The sequence below is a fragment of the Patella vulgata genome, chromosome 8 (genome assembly GCF_932274485.2).
Source record: "Patella vulgata chromosome 8, xgPatVulg1.2, whole genome shotgun sequence".
Classification (NCBI taxonomy): Eukaryota; Metazoa; Mollusca; class Gastropoda; family Patellidae; genus Patella; species Patella vulgata.
Window position 1 is genome coordinate 31,899,530 of NC_065886.2, and position 11,167 is coordinate 31,910,696.

At 39.7% G+C, this 11,167-nt stretch overlaps 1 protein-coding gene across 1 annotated transcript; it reads left to right on the forward strand.

Moving 5' to 3' along the window:
- The first annotated feature begins 2,944 nt into the window (after window positions 1-2,944).
- On the forward strand, window positions 2,945-10,961 carry LOC126830342 (uncharacterized). Its single transcript, XM_050560718.2, has 4 exons — window positions 2,945-3,088; window positions 6,042-6,186; window positions 7,107-7,321; window positions 8,870-10,961. The coding sequence occupies exons 1-4, from the start codon at window positions 3,028-3,030 to the stop codon at window positions 9,403-9,405; spliced, it is 957 nt and encodes a 318-aa protein (XP_050416675.2). The 5' UTR covers window positions 2,945-3,027; the 3' UTR covers window positions 9,406-10,961.
- The last annotated feature ends 206 nt before the right edge of the window (window positions 10,962-11,167 follow it).

Consider the following 11,167-nt stretch of genomic DNA (forward strand, 5'->3'; position numbering starts at 1 on the left):
AATTAGTCTAATTAATTAGATAAATACTTCGTCATCAATAACAACATTTTATTCTAATTGATTATTACATAACAGCTGTGTAATTGATTGTATAGAAAAAATACAATTATTATATTACATTTGGTAATTAATAATATGAGAACTTTTTTATTAATTATATTCATTATCTTTATGGTTTTAAAATACAGTTATACAAAATATTGTAGAAATTTATAACATGTATAGCATAATTTATTTTGATATACTTTACTAAAAAAAAAAGAAAAATATCTAGTTATTTAATTAATAATATTTTATATATATATCATTTATTATGAACTTTAAATATTAATCTGTGATTAACATTATCCTAAAATAACATACAGTTTCACTGTAGGTATGGATGTTCAAACAAGTTTTATTCAGGAGAACTTTTTAAATTGTTATAGATACTTGTTAATATTTTTTTACAATAAATCTTTTCCTGTACTAATCAAATTGTAATTTGGATTTTTGTTATACATACTGGTTAATATTATATACATTCATATTACATTATTATATACGTTGCGACTCATTTGTGTTTCTAGTTACCAAAGAATACAGATTTAGCTCCTTTAATACTGTTCTATAACCTTTATTGGCCCGACATGCAGGAAGTACAGTCTATGGTATGTAGAACAAAACAATAGCGTCATAGGCATACTGTCTGTTTATAGACCGTTATCAAATCATTGTTGTAACCTGCCAATCAAAGCATTGTTTCATCCTTTGAGGAAATTGTATATGCGTGTTAGTACTTCTATATTGGGTGCAACCGTGCCTCCGCGAGTAATGTACTGACTCACTAACCGCAATTCCGTCTTTATTCGTCTGGAAAGGAACATCGTCTCGTCGTTGGTATGGGAGGAGAACCGAGTTCCGGGTACACTTTCTCGTAAATGAACCCTTAACACAAACATTATTCTGATTGGTGCAGAAAAGTAGAACGTTAAACCCTATTTGGGAGGATACTTTGGGTTGTGACGGGGTCGCCTGTCGCACGAAATGTTTTCCCAGATACGAACTGTTAAACTATGGGCCATCCAGCACACGAGATTGGTAGTGATCCTAATCACAGTTACAACACCGAAACTAGAGCGCACGCGTTAAGCCATTGGGCCACCCAGTCCCCGTGTATGCACAAATACGATCGTTAGCTAAATCAGCTTCCATATTGTCGATATATTTGTTTGTTTAGGTTTCTCTTGGTAGCGGTAAACAGACTTCTGTAGAACCAGAAGTCAGAACTAATTTCATTAAACAATTTGGTTTTGTAGGCTTACTGAATAATTTGTTAAAGGTGGGGACCCACAGTTTACAGGTATCGAGCCGTTTCCAAATGATCGCCAAAATTGTTTCATGGTTAAATTTCAACCCATTATAACGCCACAGTTAGATGGTTCCCCACTGAATTTTTTTTTCTTTAAATGATCTTTCTGTTTTGTTCTTCCTGTTTTTCAACATTTTTGATTTTCTTTCCGCTTCTTCCTATTGTGCCGTCTTCATCAGCCCAGTAGGAGCAGAACAGCAGGACGTTAAACCCCTTTTCATTTGTTCTTATTGTCCAAAGAACATGCGTGTGGAGGTTCATGCTGATTGTATCCCAATCGGCATTGCCTGAGGCCTATATTGTTAGGGGCATCGTCTCAAGGCGAGATCTACCAAGTGCATGGTCCCAGTTCCTGCTTCATTGAGCTAATGAAGACGGACATACGCAATACAGCATGCTGAGAGGGAAATTTTGCCCGAACAGCGGCACTACAGCCTACTCTTATATCTTTACGTGAACACCACCGTTTTTCGTCCCATCCGAGCGGTTATACGTTGTCCCTTGCCCGGCCCTCTACCCTGCTCCACTGACAAGGGGGAACCACGCCGGAAAATCTCAATGAACTTTCTCGACTAATGCAGGGATTGAACACACGACCTCCAGGTTAGCGAGCCAACGTCCTACCCACTGAGCCACCGTGGCTCCCCTTCACACACACAGCCGGGAAGCATGGCCGAATTAAGACCCAGAGAGGTCCTAAGCACTAAAATGATTTTGGTGGGCCCATATATGTAATCTAAAAAATTAAAAATAAGCCAGAAACAACCCCCAAGCACGTGATTAGAGTTTTTCTGTGACTTTATACACGTCATTGTTAATTGCAACAAGACAGGTAACAGTATGAAAAGAAAAAAAACAATGAAAAACTAAATGTAAGTTCTTGATTAATTTTAAATATTTTAACAAAGCAGACATTCTGTGGTGCCCCCATTACCATGATGCCCTAAGTACGTGCTTACTTTGCTTAATGGTTAATCCAACACTGCCGGGGCGGCTCCTTTAAATCCGAAATAAAGTGCAACAAGACTGCACTATTGGATTTAAGTGCGTGTTAACTCCGTGAAATATACAAACAAATTGAATTACAATATGCGGTTAACATATTGCTTTTCTATCACCAGTGTTAAATACCAACGGACAGTGGATTGCTTTTGGACTTGTAACTAAATGGAAGTATCGTGTACATTAGATGTCGCCATCAGATTCGGTTAATCGATTAACAATACTCGATATGGATGTATCTGTTGACATTATCTGATTTTTGGATGAAATAAAAGGAAGACATCGTTAATTTCATGTCAATAAATCATCAATATGCATAATAAGGGAGTCTGTGGATATAATTGATCGTGAAATAATAGACCACGGGACGATTCTACCAATTGGCGGTTTACTCTTTGTATTTTTTGAAAGTATTTCGATGTTTTTTCTTTAATATTGTTATTTTTAGTATGTCTTCGTCACTTGTAATTTTCGTCATATTTATAAAATCAAATATTTTTTCCGTTGTCAATGGTCTGAGTATTGACATATAAACTGTTGTCTTGTAAGGTAATTTAAAAAGGTGGCACCAACGACTGTTTATTTCCTAGAAGAGATTATACGAGTTAACGGCACACCAGCACGCAGATTACGGAATTAGCCGAAGATAACTGGTCGTGTTTCTGGCAGCCGAGATGTTGTGTTTGGATTTTGTATTTATTTATTTGTTGTGTCACCTAACTGTCCTTAAATCAGGTAATTATTAAATGTCGTTTGCGGGAAAGGGGGAAGATTGGGAAGTGAGGTTGTGAGGGGATTTTGGAGGGGCACAAAATTTTTTAAGTCACTTAAGGGGTATTAGGTATAGATGGAGAACTGACAGTCCTCGCTAAAATAATTAAAAAAACAAATAGATAATGCAAAGAGAATAATCTGAAAATTTCAGTCAAATTACATCACGCTGAACCTACATATTAGTCATTCGATCGTCATTACTACCGTTGTTATGATAATAAACTAAGTCTCGATTATCCATTTTTACGGTTACTTCATCCACCACAAAACGTATTCAAATCCACTAAATATCGCAGGCATCCGCTGGCATCGAGGATTGATTATGGTCTTGGTAAGTTAATTAATATCTAATATAGGCAGATTTATCTCTTGCATAATACATGTTTAAGTGACCGGCGCAAAATATGAACACTTGCGTCCAAAAAGTAACCCGCGAAACTAGTTGTGTGGGGTGAACGATTCCCCGGATATAAAATGATAATTAAATTTAAATGTCGGTTATTATTTAATCACGAACGGAAATATCTCAACGTTTATAAATTTAGAATAGTAAGATTGTATTCCTAAATAATATGTCATTCACTAACTTATGACGACCCCCCCCCCCCCCAAACACTTCTAAACTTCTAAAACAAACCTACGCCTAACGAGTGTTAAAGCGAGAGAGAGAGAGAATGGGGTTTAACGTCCACTCGACACAAACTAGGTCATTTCGGGACTAACATATGGTTTAATTTTTTTATTTCAATAATTCGTTTGCGCGTAGGGGTCTTTAGCAGTGGGAGGAAACCGGAGGACCCGGAGAAACCCCACGAGGTTGGACAGGCGACCCTACTCCTTGTCACGTACAACCGGGGAATCGAAACCCTGCCAGTTGACTCAATGACAGACCGTATGATACAGACCGTGCTAACCATTCAGCCATGCAACCCCCCGAGTGCTGAAGCACATACACACACACACACACACTGTCATCGATACAAGTTGTCGTTTGCTTCAATCCCACTCTGATAATTGACAAGGGGTACAGTCGTGTATATAAGTTCTTGTGTGTTTCCGCCCCCCGCCCCCCCCCCCCCCCCACACACACACCGATGGGAGCCTACCTAAACCGGAAGTGACCAACTTGGTTCCCCGGTTCCCTGTATAATTTATATTTAATTCCAGTATTTAAAAGTTTTGTGTACGTGAATTATAGTTTAAATTTAATTTCACTATCTAAAAGTTTTGAATACGGCCATAGCTTAATTCTATACTTAATGTCAGTATCTACAAGGTTTGTGTATGGCAATTATAATATACTATTCAAAAAAAGTAGGGGATATTTGATTTTTAAGTGTTATTAAAGTCACCTAATGAAACTGACGAAGAAACAAATGACAAAATGAAATGAAGTTCACATTCATCGATTTATTCCAAATGATCGTTAGACTAAGTAAGGCACAGACTGACCATTATAAGGGTAAAATGATACCCGGGGTCAAACAGCAAAGTTACCACAGCATCACAACCAAGTCAGTAACGGGTAAATCCTCCTCTGTTTGCCAAACAAGCATTGATCCGACGTGGCATACTCCTAATGAGACGTCTAAGGTCATTTTGGTCCAGATTGTCCCATTCCTGTTGCAACGCAGCAGCAAGTTCTTGGACATTGGCAGAACGTTGTTGACGTTGACGTAACCTCTGTCCAAGCATGTCCCAGACATGCTCGATGGGGGAGAGGTCGGGACTCAGTGCTGGCCAAGGTAATGTGGTGATGTTCTGTTGTTGGAGGTAACCTGTAACGATCCTGGCCCTGTGACATCTTGCGTTGTCATCCTGGAAGATGAAACGGCGGCCATGACGTCGTGGGAACGGCACAACATGGACTGCCAAGATGTTGTCCCGGTAGTACTGGCCTGTAACACGCCCTGCAACAACATGTAAAGCCGTTCTTCCAGCAACAGTGATGCCTCCCCACACCATAACAGAACCACCCCCAAATCGATCATGTCTGATGACGTTAACGTCTTGGAAGCGCTCGTTTCGACGACGCCACACCCTCCTACGTCTGTCCAAAAAATCAACAGTGAACCTTGACTCATCTGAAAACATCACATTGCTCCAGCGTCGATTATCCCAGTGTTGACGATCCCTACACCAACGACGTCTTGCCTGAATGTGATGATCTCTCAAACAAGGGATCACGCGAGGACGTCGGGCGCGAAGGTGACCCCTATGCAGTCGATTCCGAATCGTCTGGCCACTCACTCTCACACCAGTGTCTGTTTGAAGACGAGCGCTGATCTGATTTGCTGTGATGACACGATTTCTCAAGGCCAAGGTACGGATAAATCGATCCTGGGCTTGAGTTGTCGCCCTTGGTCGACCTGAGCGTGGTCTGTCCTGTACAGATTGTGTATCACGGTATCTGGACCATAGCCTGCTTATGACAGACTGAGAAACATTCATCGTCCGCGCCACAACCGCCTGTGTTGTGCCGATCTGTAGCATGCCAAGGGCACGTAACCTTTCATTTTGGGTAAGCCGACGCATATCAAAATTTGTTTTCTGGTCACTAAAACAATTAAACTGATGTTTCCACCCTGGAATTCAATGCCACAATGACTGTAACATTCAAAGTCAGAGTCGTGCAAATCTTGGGTTGGACCCCCATGATGATCCCAAGCATCACCTGCATTCCATGCGGTAGCTATTGGTGCGTTTGGGCGTCACATGTAACTGGAAATGTTTCTTCTGTTAGGTTCTATAGTGACTTTTTTCGTAGTCATTTGCATATTTTAGTATTATGCCCCCAAAATCAAATATCCCCTACTTTTTTTGAATAGTATAGTTTATAATATCATATTTAATTCCGGTATCTACACGTTTTGTGTACGGGAATTATAGTTTATAATGTTATATTTTATTCCAGTATCTACAAGTTTTGTGGACGGAAATTATAAGGGTAACTACGATGAAAGTAAAGCCCAATGCGAAGGACTCGGTCTACAAGTCATCAAACTAGAAACCCAGAAAGATATCGAGGAGCTCAATAACTGGATGACGAAGAACAAAGAGTAAGTTATCAATATTATATACATTGTCCCTAAGTTTACTAAATGCCGTTGTGTTTGATAACGATAAGGGGATACTTATCGAAACGTCTTTATTAACCATTGATAGCTTCCCATAACAATTGTGTTGTGTTAATGTCTCAATCGCTAAATATCAGGGCCCTGTTTCTCGAAATCTTATAACTAAAGAAAAATCCAAATTTTAGTAGATACTTCAATTTCAATTGGCTAAGCACTAAAATCAATCTAATATTATCCAATCAAATTACTAAAATTTGGATTTTAAACCTTACATCTTTGCAAATGAAATGAAACGGGGTTTAACGTCATACTATTCTGCTCATGAAAACAGACGTACATTTGCCCGAACAGCGGTACAACGGCCTACTCTTATATTAAATTCCAACTGCCAGCAGTTCTTTTACTTACACGCCAATGTGCACACGGGACCTCGGTTTAAGTCTCATCCGAACGACTATACGCTATCCCTAGTCCAATCCTCTGCCCAGCGCCACTAACAAAGGACAGCCATGCCGGAAAATCACGATAATCTTTAGCGAACCATCGTCTTACCCAATGAGGCCCCACGGCTCTTTTATTTCTTATGGTAAGTGCGTGATGGGGGTTTTGTCTTACAGTTTGTGTGACTGGGAAGAAAACTGGGCGAGCAGGCAAGGCGCGGGGCAGCTATTTCCCATGCTAAATGAAAGATGGACCGTGTGTTTGTCTTATAGGATAGAGTTTGCGTGTTTGGGATGGAAAGAGGGTGGGGAGACAACTATTTCGCATGCTAAATGAAATGAAAGATGGAGGCTTTGTTTCACATGGTTTGCGTGGTTGGGAATGCCATAGGGTAAGGATGCAAAGTGAAGGGCAACTATTTCCCATATGCTAAATGACAGGTGAATGTGTTTGTCTTACAGAATAGAGTATGCGTGGTTGGGAATGAGGTATATAGAGCCCGAGTTTAAGTGGTTTGATGGAACGAGTTTGGCTGTTAGTAACTGGGACGATGTGAACGATGATGAACCCGATAATTTAGATACACAACATTGTGCTATGATACGTCAAGTCGACTTAAAATGGGACTCACGAACTTGTCAATCAAATTTTACAGCCGTTTGTCAAACAGTGACAGGTGAGTAAATTTGAAAAATGTCGTCGTCATTGGGTGGATGGATAAATCCCTGGCAAAGCAAAATATTTTGAAATTTGAATCTACAGAGTAATATGATTAAAAAAAACCCAGTTTAATCCCGTTCACCATTTCCAAAGATAAGATGAATCGAACATTTCGCAACATTTGATCGATATAGACGAACCAATGTCACTTGTATAAGTATAGAGGTTTTTTTTTCCAATCAATCTGATTACAATACACATCTATTGTTTCGTTTGTTTTTTTGGGTTTTTTTTGTTTGTTTTGTATGCTTTCGACGGTCTCCACTACATTAAGATCTGATAGGTTGTTGTGGGAGGTCTCGTCTAGGGCCATACGAGCGACGTTTTGATTTTAAAACCGATCACCTTCGGTGCTCCAAGTGGCTATTTGGAAATACAACTTTTGTTTTGTTTACATTTCATTTTGGGGGTTGGATGGTCGAATGGTTAGCATGTATCATAAAGCCTGGTTAGCGTACGCGCGCTGTATCATAAAGTCTGTCATTGAGTCAACTGGCGTGGTTTCGAATCCCCGGTTGTACGTGACAAGGAGTAAGTTCGCCTGTCCAACCTCGTGGGTTTTCTCCGTGTCCTCCGATTTCCTCCCACTGCTAAAGACCCCTACGCGCAAGCGAATTATTGAAATAAAATTAAACCGTATGTTAGTCCCGAAATGGCCTAGTTTGTGTCGAGTGGACGTTAAACCCCATTTCTCTCTCTCTCTCTCTTTTGTTTACATTTCACCCATAACACGGATTATTTAACAAAGCGTTCAGTTCCTTGTGTAGTGAGAAGGTAAAACGACATTTTGAACTATAAAAAGGAAACTATAGAGAAAATGAAATAAAGTGAAATAGGGTTTAACGTCCTAATGATGACGGGCATACAGTGTGCTATTTGAGAAATTTTGCCCGGACAGCGGTACTACGGCCTGCTCTTATATCTAATTCCAACTGCAAAGGGATATTTTACGTGCACGCCACTGTGTACACGGGACCTCGGTTTTTCTCCCAATTTCTAAATCGAGACATACCATTTGCGCATATTGGGCAGGGATCACACTGTCGGTCGTCCAAGTCGCAATTTGCAATAAAAATATGAACATAGCGATTAAAATTTGATTTTGGCGATAACGTTTTGCGGTACTGACGATTCTTTTTGAGAACTGGCGGAAAAAATCTTAAAATTGTAATCGTATTTATCCTGGATTAAACATTAAAATTACATTGAGTGTCAATCACGTGACGGCAGATTCTATAAATTAATCAACTGGCTGATAATCCGTATCGCGTCAATGTGTATTAATGATTAGTTGATTGATAATTGCCAATGATATACATAAAGCCTATCGCAAGTCATTATTTGCGTCCACGCATAAGACCCCTTGGCAGTCGGGATGCGATGAAAAGTAGGCGGAGACGCCGCTGTAAGGGCAAAATAATACTTATGGATAATCGGCCTTCATTATCCCGGTTGGTGCACAACAGTAAGAAGTTAAACACCATTTTATTTCATGTGATTTCAGCCGTGAGTGATGCAGACAATGCCAAGCCAAGCAACGAAACAGCATCAGACCAAACTAAAGGCGACACATCTGTGAATGATGCTAATCAGGTAGCCGAAACACAAGATAAAGTAGGTACAGTTACGGAACCAGCATCAGACCAAACTAAAGGTGATACAGCTGTGCAAGACACATTTGTGAATGATGCTGATCATGTAGCCGAAACACAAGATAAAGCAGGCACAGTTACGGAACCAACATCAGACCAAACTAAAGGTGACACAGCTGTGCAAGATAGAGCAGAGGCAGTTACCCAATCACCAGATCTTAATGTGAGAACAATCGAGTTCGGTGTTTTTGCCAAGAATCGATATCTCCAACAGACGCCGTTATTGTCGAAATCCAACACAAGTCTTGTTCAGTGTGCTATAACCTGTTCACATAATACTCAGTGTTCTTATTTTGCCAGTGAAGCATCAACATGTAATCTATATCAAGCCACAGTTTCGCTAGAGATGACTGATAAGCGCGGTTCTTCGATTTGGAAAAGGTCATGAGCCTTCTTGGGACAAAAACACGAATCTAAATTTCGTGATCCAAAACGGTGAGAGATAAACGAGATCTGTACTCTAGCTAGAAATGTAGTTTTCGATAGAAATACGCGGTTTATGACTTTGTCTAAAGAAAGGGTGAGTCACTGAACTTAGCTCATCAAAGGATGAAACATTCAAACTCTTCATTAGACTTTAGCCCACCAAAGAATGAGACACTGAACTCTTCATTAGATATTAGCTCACGAAAAGATAAGGCACTGAACTTTTGATTAAATATTAACTCACGGAAGGACGAGACACTGAATTCTTAAATTTTCTGTAACCGATTGGAATCCCCGTGTGGACATTTTCAAGTCTGACCTGGTACCCAGCTTGTCCCGGTACTCCGTTTAACTCGGTACCCGGTTGGTTCGGGACCCAATGTGGCTGGGTACGCAGTTTTGCTCGGTGCCAATTTGAGTCGGTACCCATTCTGGTCCGGTGCCTGTTTAGTTCGGTACCCGGTTTGTCTCGGTGCCTGTTTTACTCGGTACCCGGTTTGTCCCGGTGCAAGATTGACTTGGTAAACGGTTTGCCCGGTACCTATCTTTTCGTTATTCTTTAATTATAACAGAATGACAATAACCTTGACGTTACAAAACGTCTTTACTAAATAGGGGTCAAAACATTATAGGCGTGCTAAAGAATTCAAGGGTATTAACAACCAATACCTAACTGCGTAACAAGATCATCTGGATTTGAACAGACCACCAGATATGTTTACATAACATTACGGCATGAATCACGAAATTTATTACGCCCAATTAATCAGTGCATAGTAGAATATTGAAGAAAAACTAATTGCGTGACAAACGAGGCTCGCAAAACGGCAACAATCTAAACAATACTGCTTGGAGACGAACATTACTTCCGCCGTTTTTAAAACCTTAATCACTGTCCAAAGTTTTAGGGAAGTTCCCAGATTAAACGAAGGGCTGTCATGTTGCTGTACTTCGGAGAGATTTGATTGAACGGGAAGAATAGACACATTCCCTCAAAAGCTCAAGTATCAGAAATCAATCCAGCAATGGCCATTGATTCAGGAATATGATCAGACCAAGCTACTACATTTTCTGATTTGACATTTAAAGATACATTAGTTAAGAATTTAATAAAGAGTTGGCCATTCTTGCTATAATAATTCAAAAATAGAAAATATTGAAAATTTCAGTTCACTTACTTTATTCTTAACGGAGTTGCCACTGTTGACAGTTCGGATTAGAAATAGGCATCAGCTGTGTCCGCACCGTTTACGAGAATTGTCGATCGTTTGATTGACAGACGATAACTCTACCCACATATTCTCGATTATCAAGTAACATTCTCAATAGCTATGGTACCCTCGCTTGGTAGGCCTTTCAAAACCCGTTTCCGGTGGTGACGTCAGTAACTAACGGTAAACGTTAGCTTGGTCGGCCATGTCTTGATTTTATTTTAAATGGGCGACTGTTTAAATCCAAGCTGTACCCAAGCCATCCGAGAGTATACAGGGTTGATTTTGAGCTTGTCATGTAAATAAACGTCTAATTATTAATGTCTATAACATCTGAAACCTAAATAAAGACTTGCAATAGGTAGATTTAGCTCTTGCATAATGTATGTTTAAGATTACTATTCAATTATTGGCATTGGTATTACTTGGGTACTCTCAAAATTGTGATCCAAAGCGGAAAAGTTTTCTAAGATTTATATTATCAACATTATCGAAATTTACAGTAAGTATATT

Bases quoted from the DNA above. Each gene is read 5' to 3' on its own strand.
- LOC126830342 (XM_050560718.2), top strand. From the start codon at position 3,028: ATGTTGTGTTTGGATTTTGTATTTATTTATTTGTTGTGTCACCTAACT. The intron at 6,187-7,106 runs GTAAGTTATCAA...TTTGTCTTACAG, and splicing joins TGGATGACGAAGAACAAAGA to AATAGAGTATGCGTGGTTGG. The intron at 7,322-8,869 runs GTGAGTAAATTT...ATGTGATTTCAG, and splicing joins CGTTTGTCAAACAGTGACAG to CCGTGAGTGATGCAGACAAT.